Raw genomic sequence first — 13,530 nt, 5'->3', positions numbered from 1 at the left:
AAGTGACAGTGGCAGGTTTTTAGCTTCACCATACAATAAGTGCCAAGCTGCCCAAGCTGTTACAGTGGATTTTCAAGGCTTAGCACTCTGGAGGAAGCACATGCAAGAGAGACCATAGATCTTCATTTCCGTGGTGCTTTTGATGCTGTGTTGCAAGCCAGTCTTAGGGACAGCATCTAGATGAAACATTGATATGATGCGAAACTAGAAGACTATATCGAGAAAATAGTCATCGTGGTATCTGCCAGTGTTGACACAGACAGTTGTCTGCAGTGAAACACAGAAGGATGTTTCAAGTGAGACTCCAAACAGTGTGTTATGGGTGCGTGTCTGGGGAAGTTCAGGTTGGACGTGAGGAAAAGGCTCTTCACTGAGAGGGTGGTCGGTCACTGGAACAGGCTCCCCAGGGAAGCGGTCATGGCACCACGCCTGTCAGAGGTCAAGGAGCATGTGGTGACACTCTTACTCACAGGGTTTAGCTTTAGGTTGCCCTGTGAGGAGCAGGGAGTTGGACTGCATGATTCTTATGGGTCTCTTCCCACTTGAGATATTCTATGGCACTACAACATTTTCAAGTAGTGGTCAGGGTTATGGATTAGATAGTATGCTTAAAAATATTTAAAGACAACGTGGAACTAGAAGGGGGTACAAGTGTACTGGAGTCTAAAGAAAGAATGACCGAAGGGGAACATAACAGCACTGAAATACATGATGACCTTGCAAGAACAGGCTGTTCAAAGGAGAAAAGGAAGAATCTCTTCTCTGTAGGTTGGTGAACAGGGCAAGATCTGTTGCTTAAACTTCAGCAAGGAAATCCAAGGTAGGTACCAGGAAAAAAACCTCTAGTAGCATAGACAATGAAAACTGGATTATCTGGGGAATCAGCGAAGGTCTTTAAGCATAGATTAGGCAATATAGCTGTCCGGAGTAGCTTTGGTGAAAGTGATCCTGTCTGAGGGCTGAAAGGTAAACAGCTGATGTGCTTCAGTCCTACAACCCAAGATTATCATCCCAGCATATAGACTGTATTTACTAAGCTATCTGGCTGCATTTTATTCCATAATTTTCTTTTTAAGAGGAAGTCTTATGCACATACACTCTAACAACATTTTACCTTTATAGATCCCATTCCATCCACCCAAATGAGCATTTCGCCTGTGAGCCTCTAAGGATCCTCCATGATCAGATGCAAAATAAATGAATGTGGTATTCTTCAAACCTTCTTTGTCAATAACATCCAGAAGCCTGCCTACAAACAAAGCAAAATATCATCACTGTGTCTGGAGATCCATGCAGACTTTTTAGGCTTTGACTAAATAGTTACTGAAAACAGAATCTTTCCTTTTACCTGAAAGAGTTCTGTCATGAGCTACCACAAGTAATGCAAAGAGTAATCCTGCATCTCAGAAATAATAAGAGCCCAAGAGAAACCTGCTGAATGTGTCCAAAATTTGTGTTGTCTGTAAGAACAGGGAAGATAAAACCAACTGGAAAATAATTTAGATGAATGATCCTTTCATTCAAGTTACGCAGAATACTCTGTCAGTTTTATGCTGTAAATTCTCTGAGTCAATGTCTGTTTCCATTGGGTAGCCTCAAGCATCTTGAAAAGCTTAAATAATAGTTCTGCGTAGATCTCACCAGGAACTGAACAGGGACTCAGAGATCAGGCTGCATACTGTCAACCCAAATATTGTCCTGATGTCAGTGGGAAAACTCCACAGAGTGCAATGCAAACCTAACTTCATAAGGAATGTTTTTGGCACTGATAGCACCAAGTGTTTATACAGAACATCATTTATCGCTGATTGCTTGCCCTCATCACCTACTGCATCAAATATATTCATCAAGAACAGCTTCTGCAGCTACAGAAGCAGCAGCAAAAGCTGAAGTATGCAAGGAAAAAACACAAGCCAGTGACCAGCTCTTATGCTCTCTCTCTTCTCCTTTACAGATTTCCTGTCTGCTTGGTCAATCCACTTACTGACCTTACCTAAAATTAGACTCTTGCCTCAAAAAGAAAGAATTTAGGTTGTGTCTAGGCATCTTGGTTCTGAATTAGACCCTAAATCTCTTCCTTAGCTGTCCAACCCTGGAGACTTCTGTCCTCACTAGCTGCCATCCTATTTGACCGATACAAGGCGTGCTCTTTACACCACCAGACTTCTGCTCTCCAGCTCTGCTGGCACAGCTTGTGCCTGAAGGTGACTGGTGCCAAAAAGTTGCAAGAGGAGCATGGCAGAATCCTCTGGTTCAACTGGATCTCGTGGAGGCCCTCAGCCTGCCCATCAGAAGCAAGGGGGCTCCTCTCAAAATACGATGTTGTAAACATGGTTATTGGAGGAAGAAAAGGTTCAGGGATGGAACCTTAGCCTGGACAGTAGGTGAATACTTCGCCAACAGGGTTTTCACTAAATACAAACAGAAGCTATTTCCCTCCATCCCACTGAAGCAGAAAGGAACTACTAAGTAAGACTAAGTGAGTCTTCACGATATACTGACTTCACACAAATTATGAAGTAAAACTTCATAGCTTTTTAACTTGACCTTTTAGCTAGGAGGGAGTTCTCGTTTCTGCTCCAAGGATTATTCTTCAGTAAAAATGAACAAGTAAACAAAACAACCACTGTATAATGTAAGATTCATTATCAGCACCAGTTATAGCTTCTGAGATTAGACAGAGCAGGAAAAATGTGATACATTTTGTAACAACATGAGCAAGCACGTATTTGATTATTTGACTGCATTTAACATTGCAGTGCAGAAGCGTGTCAATTAAAAAAATAAAAAGAACAAATCCTCACAAGAAAAGTCTGGGCTTTCATTTTAAGAAAGAAGAAAATAGGTGTGGTAATGGATTGGCAATCTGTGGAGCTAACTGTGTATGCAAGGCAAGTCCATATGGAAAAAGGGAGTTCTGTGACCACCCCTTTAATTTCTTTTCCACATTGAAATAAATTAAGGATTTTCTGCGATACAATCACTTACCCACCATCCAGTCCATCTCCTCTACGTTATCTCCATATAGCCCATGTGTGCTTCTTCCCTGAAACTCCTCTGTGGTAACGAGAGGGGTGTGAACATGTAAAAGGGAAACAAAGAGAAGAAACGGTCTGTGCTTGCTTCTGAAATAAAAGAAAACAATAGTCATTTTTCTGCAAAAATATAACAGTGGCATAGTAGTGACTACCTCAATAAAATGATTATTGGGGTTTCAAATAAAAAGTTTTGATTTTAACGTCTTTTTTTAAGTTTTGGGAGACAGAGAGGATTAAAGCACTCCTCCAAGATTTTGGTTCAATTTTAAGTCCAAAAATAGTAATGGGCCCTTTCTTTTACTGGTTCCAAATTAAACATGTAGAGAACATTAAATAAATAACTAAGAACGTTCACAGCCAAAATACCGACACACTCTGAAGGGCAAGGAGAATAGGACTTGCTTAAAATTAACACGAATGTCACTGAGCACCTGAAAGAGGCAGATATGACACTGCACACACAGGGGAACCATATCCCTTTAACATCAGGCCAGGCTGAATATCCTAGGAACCTATGCTCAAAATTTTACAGAAGAGATTTATCTTACTGCCAATTTCCCCTAAAAAGCCCTGACAGAAATAGTGTAATCTTATTCAGGGGTATGCCCAGACTTGACACATGAATACTTTCAAAGACTGAGTGGATTGTTCAGTGCCAGTTGAGGCTACTGCCAGCACTGTAAATGAAGGACACCCTTGAAGAACAAAACCACTCACTATCACCCTCCGGTTTGTAGGATATTAACTTCACATGACATTTTCGATGACAATCCATTGGGCTAAGGTAATTTTTCTGTTCCTGCTGGCTGAGAGGCCAGTCTTTGGCCAGGACCCCTTTGTATTAGGTGAACAAAACAAACACGTTCACACAAAATCACCTTCCTTTTCCTGAGCAGCTGACAAGCTATGTATAAGATGAAGGACAGCAGTTGGATGCTGACAGGTAGGGAGATGCCAGAAAACACCACATTACTGGCCAGGATGGGTAGTTCAGCATGTCAGGTGCCTAACCTGGTGGTGTATGACACAGTAATCACATTATTTAAAAAAAAAAAAGAAAAAATCTTTAAAATGCAATAAAATTTTTGTTGGTTACCTTTCAATGAATGAAACCGCCTCCTTTAGCATATTAGGAGTCATTTTTTCTAGATTCATTGGTTGTTCAGTGATATCATGGTTTCTCATCAGGATACAGTTCCAGTACTTGGTGAAACCATAGCTGGAGAACCAGGAGATGAAATACAGAAGACCACAGATGGCCAGACACACTATTATTTTCCATTTTAATGGGAACAAATTGGTAAGTTTTCCAATCAAAAGAGTAAGCACTGCAAGGATGATCATCTGTGTGTAAAGCCAATATGTATCTTGCAATGATTTGGCCAGCTCAGGGTCATCTGTGCCTTGACATTCGTTCAAAAGGGTAAAAGGCATGCCGTAAAAATAATCAAAGCCGTGATTCAGAGGATGGTGGCAGTGATCACGGTGGGATTTGCAGTTCACCCCCAGATGCCACTTCCCTGAAAATATAAAACAAATATTTTAAATCCAACATTGTTACTCTTGGGTGGGTCTGCCTGTATTTCTAATAGGTTGGCTGCACTCCTTGGTTAAGGTGCAGTCAAGGAAGGAGCTGGTTCGGAATGGGGCAGACTCTCAGGGAGCAATTGTGCATTGGCGCTTTATCTACCTAGAACAGCTGGTTTTCCTCACCTACCTATTAAAATTCCATGTAGGGCAGTGGTCCAGTTCAGACACTTCCCTGAACAAATAAGGTTGCAATAGTTGGTGCTTATTATTTTTCACATATAAAGTAGCCCTTCATCAATGGGTAGCCTGATGGGGAGAAACCAGGGAGACCCTTTTGCCAAGAGAAACAGCTAAGTGCAAAAATATGAACTAATTTTCCCATAAATTCTACTTGACCTTCACGGTCCAAGAACAAATTTCAGGAAGAAGGTGTACATATTGGCTCTGTGTATCTATATTCATCCTAAAATGAGTATCAAAAATAGGCTGTTCCAATTATCCAGTACAATTGGACATATCAGAATGTGTCATACAGTGATAATGAACCTTAATGAAGTCATATTACAAAGCAGTGTAATTATCCTGATACTGAAGGACAAACAGTCTATAACCACGGGCTTAGGGGCTATTAGCTAGACAAATAACTTCTGAGAACTGCTAACGAGCCCTGTGCTCACGTGTATGAATGTAGTTTATGCTATCAGCTATACCAGACTGCAGTAAGCTAGGGGAGTTCAACCTTTTGCTAAGGCTCACTTCAATTTAGGAACTAAATGACACCTCTGTGTGCTGGAGCTGAGCAGAGGTGTGAAAATTACAGTAATTACAATGAAGCACATGACACCTTTGACTACGTCAACAAGTTTAAAAGTGAGAGGTGCTTGAAAGACACATTGTTTAATCACTATTCAGCCACAATTAGTAAAGAGTTGATAGGATTTTCTTTCTTGAACATGTATTCTGATCCAAAATCCACAAAAGTTAATGGACTCTAAACTTTTTTTGCAGAATTGCTTTTGCAGAAAATGAGGCACTCTCGGAGTCTTAATTGTGAAACTAAGAAGGATGCATAAGTAACAGAAAATTTAGCCACCAAATGTAATTAAGACTGCTGCGAGGTCTGGGTACCAGCTGGCAGGCACTTTTCTGTTCTAACTCACAAGTGAATATCTCTGTTGGTTCTTCCTAAAGCAAACTGTACTGTGCAAACAAGATTCTTTGCTTTGCATTTGCTTCTGTTGGCAGTGTACATCTATGTATCCCATACATCCTCGTTTTGGATTTATCAGATAAGCTGTGCTGACACTGGGGCTTGTGGATAACATTCTAAAAATCCTGCTGATTAAAAAAAAATCATGCATACAAGAAATTTTTCGTTTAACTAATCCTAAACATCTTGGCAAAGAAAAATATTTACAGAAGCAGCTTTATTTGAATAACAAGCAATGAAAAGACTGAAAGTTGCTGTATCTCATACCTACAAGTGCTGTAGAATAACCTTGCTGGTGCAGTATTTTGGCAAAGGTTGTTTCATTTGGTGGGAGCCCACCAGAACACCCATTCCAAAAGAGAACCTGCCGTTGAGTGCTGGATGCCATGCCTAGAGAGGAATAACGGTCTTTAAAATTAAAAAATTCAGATTTTCAGTCTTCTTATATTACTCTTAACGACTAGGACTCGGTTTCCTAAGACTACTACCTTTTTGTAAGCTGGGATATTCTGACTGACCCCCTGAACAATGTCTCCTCCAGGTCCCATGTCATTATCTGCTGGCCCAATGCAAATGCTGCACCTATGCTGGGGTGTTTATGCCTATGGCTGGCTATCAGGCAACCTCCTTACAACAAAAGCTCTATTAAAATAGAATGTTAAAAAAATGAAAAGTGGGGGTGGGAGAAAAGAAGTTTGATATAGAACAAAAGGCTTGCAGAGTCAGGGTACACCCTTAGGAAACGTACAGTTCATGATTACATTTCTCCTTTAGCAAGTCAGGATCACACCAGAGGTGCAACACTGATTATTACAGCTGTATGCAGTAGCTAAAATTTTGTCATGAATTTACATGGCAGAAGCGAATCTGTTTAAAAAAAGTACTGTTGAGAACTATTCCACAGTCTGACACGTTTCACTATGAAAAAGTTTACCAGGATATTAGAAATACTACATTTAATATAATCTTAATACCACTGAACATATAGCATTCACACAATTTTCTTCTTCGTGTTTCTGCCTCTGGGTGTTTGTGCTGTTTGGATTTTCATCCATTTCCGTGTTGTCATTTAGCCACATTAAATGTGCTTTATGTGGAAGTTTTCCCATAGAAATCAATCACTAAATCTAGTCATCTTTATTTCTGCTAATCTCACTGAGACCCCAAATCCTTAGATTAACTAGTCTCTAAAATGGTTTATTTAAGGGGACTTTTAATAGCACTAATGGCTAGACAGACTGCAGCGGGAGACCATTAGGGAGAGGCCCAACCTGATCTGATGGGGTATCTGCCAGTCAGAAAAGCTGCTCTGCTCGGAGTACAGACAGCCGCTGCAGCAATGTGCTGAGTAAGTCTCACTCCATCTTTTGCCAAGCCATCAATGTTAGGGGTCCTAAAGAGAAAAATCCCATCTCTGATAAAAATGTATTACACACGTTTGTGGTGTCCTGCTTCTCCTACCTTTGTCAAGGACATCACCATCAAATCTACACAATTGTTTATCGACAACTCAACTAGGAAGAGTCTATGTTATGTATTTTTTGAGATACCTTGACTCCTTAGAAATTAATTTTCCATGGATAAATGTGTTTTTATTAAAGAAAAAGAAAGGAAAGAGGAAAGAAAACCAGAAGTCTTTTAGGTCTATTCCATTTCAAAATGCAGCAAAGTCAAAAAGATTCCATTAAAGATACAGGACAACACAATATCCAATAATATAATAGGTTAAACACAGGCTACATGTACAATTACTCTATCAATCAATCTATATACAGCCTGATGACTGCACTAGGGATAAATATGTCACTTAGACTGAGCTGTCATTTTGTAACAACCCTACCAGAGTTGTTAGCTGATATTAAATCCTAATCTCAGTTCTTGATATTTCAACCCTGAAGTTGTGGAAATTTATAAATTATAGACATGCCTGACAAATACTGCACATGGACATATTTACAAAGTTCTTACTGTATATGCTGAAAATTAGAAGTTCAAGAAAGTTGGTCAAGCATAAAGTTGCTGAAGTATAATTATTACTCCAGGAGGAATTACTGTAGAACATTTGTTTTATACCTGGTTTGAAAAGAAGTGTATCTAGAATAACTAATCTATTAATAATGAATTTTGTAATACTGAGTGCTATCAGTGTTTTTTTCCACTGAAATTCACCAGGAAGAACTAATTTAGTTCATAGAATACATTCTTACCTTATTGTATCATTGCCATAGCAACCCACATCTCCAATACCAAGATCATCAGCCAGTATCAGTAAAAAATTGGGTTTTGAAGGATTTGATACACAGGTTCTTGGAAACAAGCATAAAATTAGCCAAATGTTTATGCAGGTCCTGAAACTGAAAGAAGTAATATTAAAAGAATATTTGTAAGCTTTACAGTAGATTTTAAACTATTATTCTTGAAGTTGTATGAGCAACAGGTACAGATGCAAACAGCCACCACATACTGCCAGCAGATGGAGCTCCTGAATATTTACAGAAGTTCTTGAGTTTTCTAAAGCCAGTCAGTTTTTGGGTTTTTTATTCGCACAAGAATTTTAGATGTGCATTTCTCCATTGAGATTTGCACTGATGTCAGCAGATGTCTCCAGTAGAATGGGTGGTTGGATGCTTTAAGTCTCCTGAGGCACCCTTTGTACAGGGGTGTAGGGCACTCCTGTTACAGCTCCTGGAACGAGTGGGACAAGAGCATGGAAGTGGTTGGTGTGGAGGCAGGCTGGTTACGATGGCAATGCCGTGATTATGCACCCAGTGCTACACACAGCAGCTGGAAAGTGCTTCTTCGTGGTTGCAGCAACGGGCTTCACCTTGGTCATCCTCCTAGAAGGCCCTAAGAATATCTCAGCATGTCATCATTGCTCAAGGTGTTTGCAAGATGCATCTTACGGATGCTCACCTGAAGTAAAATACATATGATGGAACATATCTAACTGCTAGTTCATTAATAGATAGTGACAAACGGGTAGTAAATGTACCATACCATATATTGTATATACCACTAAACCTCCATGTTCTATAAAAGAAGGATGAAAGGCCTTGAAAGACCAATAGTTTTAAATATGTATTAATGGCTCTCAGACTCTCAATGAATTTCAAAGGAAAAAAAAAAAAAAGACAGGTTGTGTGAGTTTTTAGCACAACATAGTAAAAACCTACAGTGAATGTCTTTTCTTACCGTTGTTTGCCCTGGTAAACTTCGTGGCTTCCCCATGTATGAAACAGGTACATAGTTGGTTACATAAATCCTGGTGGGAAAAAAAAAAAAAATTAAAGTCAGAGCCCAGTAGCTGTGGTGATGCGGTGTGTGAGATTGGTCACGAACAGCCCCGCGTGACCGCAGTCATGTTGCCACAGTGGGTGGCTGGCTACCACAGAGGTGGACTGAAGTACGCAGGCCCTATGTTCCTGATCGCGTGCTGCAGAGCCCTGTGGAAGGGACACTATGGGGCAGGAAGGGCACTGCTCAGGTCAGGAAACGTCCCATAAGCACAGCACGCAGTTTCGCAAGACCTGGACCGTTCCCAGCTGCCAATAACTTCGGAGGGACCTGTGAGTGTGTGGCAAGGCAGCTACGTGCCCATGGCTCTACACAAGTGTTAAAGGTGCCAGTTACCCAGCACACCCACAGCACTGTTGGTGTTCACGGAAAGAAAGGTAATACTTGCAGTGTAATTCTTAGGGAAGGGACTGTAACTTTCTTCGTTTTGGATGCCATCTAGTACATTCAAGGAGGTGTTTCTATCTGAGTGTTAGTAAAAACTGCCCAGAAACATAAATTATGATTATTTACTTAAAGAACAACTCATTTGGTTTAACAAACCAGTGTTTCTAACTGCCAACTCTACAAACTCAACCTGGACTTTAAAAACCTAGAAATAACCTTTCCGTTTCTAAATATTTATTTCTGCCTGTCGAGGCAAGTTTTATGAGTGGAAGCAATTTCCTATGCTTGCTGAAACAGCACAGCTTTGGATGAAGAAATTCACTCCTTTTCCTTGTGAACAGCCACAGGCAAAGGGATCTTTAGAAAATGTTGCACTGGAATAACACACACAGTCATGCAGAAATACACGATAAGCCAGCTCCACGGGGACTGGCATATGCTCATCTTCATGCTGTACACTGAAGTAAATTAGGTATGACAATTGTTCTTTCATGATGAAAAGAGATAAAAATCAGAAATATCTCATCTATGCAAAATCCCTACTTTTCCACACTTCATTCCATTTCAAACCATCACAAGAGCAAAGACTTACCAGCTCTATTAAAGAACAGATTGAAGCCAATAATATTTATATTCTACAACAACTAGAAGCATGTTTGTTAATATAAAGTCACTTCTAAACATAGAGAACTTGAAACTTCCACCTTGACTAATGAAAGACACATGTGGGTTTTTTTTCCCCCAAAATCAGCATGTTCTCCAGTGGGAAAAAAATAACATTTTCTGAGAGAACTTTTTTCTGCCTCTTTGGTGCAAGAGAGTGCTACAGTTACCTTGAATGACCCAGGAACACTAAACTGGCCAGAGCAGAGTAATACTGCCCTGTGTATTTCAATGAGTGAGCCATAGTATCAAAAAAAAAAAAAAAAAAGCAGATGCTATTATTCTGACCAGGAAAATAGCATAAGAAGCAGAGAGCCTGGGGTCCATGGATGACTTTTCCAAGTAACATCTATGTGCTTGTTTGGTTACAGCTGAGACAATATGAGAAAAAAAAAAAAATCTTGATCTCAATGAGATGAGGAATTTTTCCATAGGGTTGATGATGTTTCCCCCTCTTTATTGGTAAGATCCTGAAAGACAGGACTGAGAGCTCATCCTCCCTGCCCACAGGCTGAGTAAGAGATTAACGGGAAGATGCAAGATCCCTCTGACCCAATGCATTGGCTGATTGAAGCAGGACCTCGCTAAGAATGCGGATGCCAAACCTAATATCATGCCTTGACAAACAGGCTGTGTTAATATGAAGCAAAGGACAGACTACTAGGAGCTCAAATCTTTTGTTTGTATGGCAGTGGAGCCTCAGAATCACAGCCTAGCAGCAGTTTCCCTGAAGTCCTGATGAACTGCGGCCCCACAGGACATAGGTGACGACCAGGCAAGTGCACGAAGGCATTAACCAGCAGAAGGAAGAACTGGTCCTTGTCTGTAATGGGAACATCTTTATGGTGCTGTAACAATGGAGGCTGAGCTCTGCCTTACCAGCAACTGACAGGCAGCGTTGTGTTTAAAGAGCCTGGGGTATGTGACTGACCCAAAACTATTTCAATCAGAGTGTGCTGAGCCTACGCTGAGTCACTGAGAATCGTCACAGCCCATGTGAGCTGCAGTGGGGCAAAGGAACCAGACAGATCCGGGCATTTAAGAAAGCCCTCGATTTCCCATGGGCATTGCTAAGCTTTCCAGGCTGGTACAACAGCACTGCTGCTTTCCACTTTTTCCCTGCAAGTTCACGAAGCGCCATCAGCTGGTGATGGCAGGCACATTGTTATTGAACAGAGACTTTGTGCAGCCTTGCAGGACAGCTGTGAATTTTGAACCAGGGAGGTGCAGTGGTGGCATTAAATGATATTTGGGTCTTGACACCACTGGCGGTAGCATGATTAGAATTAGTGCTTCCTGATTAATCCATGCCATTTTAGGAACACTAACCTTGCCCAAGGATGAGAAGAAATATCAATCTTGTTTTAAAAAAAAAAAAACAACCCAAAAAACACCACCAAACCCACGACCACTTAAAGATACATATTCACCTTTTTCTGTTAGGGGCTGATTCCTTCTGAAAGCAGAGATCTCACTGAGATTGCGAGGAGCATGATGAACCCAGTACTGGGCCCTAGGGCTTGTCCAGTTTCCTTAGCTGTTAAATGAAAAGATGACTTAATACGTAAATCTAACATCAGCCTCTAGAAATCAGCAGAGATACTTACAGAAATCCAAGAAAATATCAGATAGTAATTCCCTCTGTGAGCCAGTACGCCACAATAAATGCTCAAGGCCAACCCCTTTTAACAACGTGGAAAACAAACCCTCTTCTCAATTTTACTTCTTGCTCCGAAATCCCTCCTGCTCTCTGGTGTGCTGAGCAGTCCTGATCCTCTAAGACACGTGTGGGAGGAAGCAGGCTGGGACTTGCTCCTTTTCCTCTTGCTCTCCCTTCCCCCAGTCTTCAGCACAGAAACCGCCTGGGATCCCTGCCAGCAACTGCCAGCAAACTGGAACCGGCGCACAAGTTTTACATGAATTCCAGGCCAAGTACAAAGTCCTTGCCCTTGGAACACTGGCAGAACATGGCTACTGCCTTTGCTAGATTCCCGATCCAAGTAATTCTGTGCAGATTTGTATAAAGCCTGCCACTGCTCTGTTTCAGTGCCTAAAAATAGATGCTATAAATAACAACAACACAGCACTGGGAGCCCTGGGGTTTTGTTTCTCCCACCCTATTTTTCCATCCTTCCAGACAGGATGATAGGATTAACTTTTCCTCCCCCCTTTTCTTCTGTCACACTGTCTTTTCTTCTCCACTGTGTTTTCCAGAAAAGTAGACCTATCTGTGCTGAAGATACTGCACTTTCTTCCCACACCCCCAAGGACTTAAAGTTTGGTATCTCCTCCTACCCTCACACTTCTTTCACAACTTAACTCTTGTCACAATACTCTTCATCCTTCAAAAGGTCTTCAGCAATTACTTAGAGGATCTCTCATCTATTTGTTTGTTGACATTTCAGCTCTCCGCATTACCTGAATGCTGAATTTAACACTGTGTTCTAGAAGTCAGTGGGAGCCAGTGAGGTGGAAAGATGAAGCAGGCTAAGCTATCAGATCTGTAGGAATAATCATAGTTTGAAGATTTTTTATTTGTTGATCTCTTTGCACTTACATATATATTCACTTATTTTTATAAGATAACTCTTCAAATACTTGCAAAGTTTTTTTTTTCCTTTAACAAGATTGGATTTCTCAAAAATTATGTCATGCCTTAGGAAAGATGGATCTTTAAAAGTTGCTAATAATGTAAGTATTAATTTCCATTTGTCTTTGGCCCAAATTACGAGTAAATTTTTCTGTCAGCCTTTCTAGACTGTTTATATCTTTCTCAGCATGTGATGCCTACTGAAGATGTGCCCATGCTGCATGCCTTAAAAAAACAACCAACTAAGCCCTCAAAAAAAACCCCCACAAAACACCAACTCAAAACCCTGAGAACTTTAAATTTTTCCCTGATATCAAAATGCTATCTGGAAGCAGAGAAAGCTCTGCTGCTAAGCACAGACCTTGCATCCTGTTCCACACCACTATGCAATACAGAGGCAACAGTAATTATTTATTGGCTTCAACAGAACTAAGCTTTAAATCAAGACTTTTTCTAAAAATAACAATTTGGAAAAAAAAAAAATCTTTGTAACAATGAAACAGAAGGGAGATGATTTTTATCTCAGCATTTCGAGCCCTGCAGTATTTCCTCCTGTTATGCTACTGGTTTTTCACTGTGCCTGAGCACAGGAAGCTGCTGTTTACTCACTGCTGCACACATGCAAATTCTCTGTTAGCAAAAACTCAATTTTTGGATCACTGTGTGATTTATACTGCCACTTTCTGTCTGGCTTTTTGCACATGTACGAGAACTAAAAGCAAACACTGACACTCATATAGTCCCTTCTACCTTTGACAAGTTTTCAGAGTGAAGTTACAGTGGTGAAGAACATAATATTGAAATGACACAAACACAAA

The 13,530-nt window shown here is 40.6% G+C and overlaps 1 protein-coding gene across 1 annotated transcript in view; it reads right to left on the bottom strand.

The window, feature by feature from the left end:
* The window catches only part of LOC104513079 (arylsulfatase D-like), a gene marked incomplete at its 3' end in the record, with an annotated part of 13,038 nt that extends 4,015 nt beyond the window's left edge, over nt 1-9,023 (bottom strand). The window contains exons 1-7 of the mRNA XM_010156307.1: nt 8,971-9,023; nt 7,986-8,126; nt 7,050-7,171; nt 6,046-6,168; nt 4,135-4,558; nt 2,989-3,125; nt 1,115-1,249 (exon numbers count right to left, since the gene is read on the bottom strand). Coding sequence (XP_010154609.1) covers nt 1,115-1,249; nt 2,989-3,125; nt 4,135-4,558; nt 6,046-6,168; nt 7,050-7,171; nt 7,986-8,126; nt 8,971-9,023 — 1,135 coding nt within the window. The remainder of the gene's footprint in view (nt 1-1,114; nt 1,250-2,988; nt 3,126-4,134; nt 4,559-6,045; nt 6,169-7,049; nt 7,172-7,985; nt 8,127-8,970) is intronic.
* Nucleotides 9,024-13,530: the final 4,507 nt, after the last annotated feature.

The sequence above is a fragment of the Eurypyga helias genome, unplaced genomic scaffold (genome assembly GCF_000690775.1).
Source record: "Eurypyga helias isolate BGI_N326 unplaced genomic scaffold, ASM69077v1 scaffold30707, whole genome shotgun sequence".
Taxonomy (NCBI): Eukaryota; Metazoa; Chordata; class Aves; order Eurypygiformes; family Eurypygidae; genus Eurypyga; species Eurypyga helias.
Note: the sequence above shows the minus strand (reverse complement) of the source record. Positions and strands in the feature narration are given on the sequence as shown.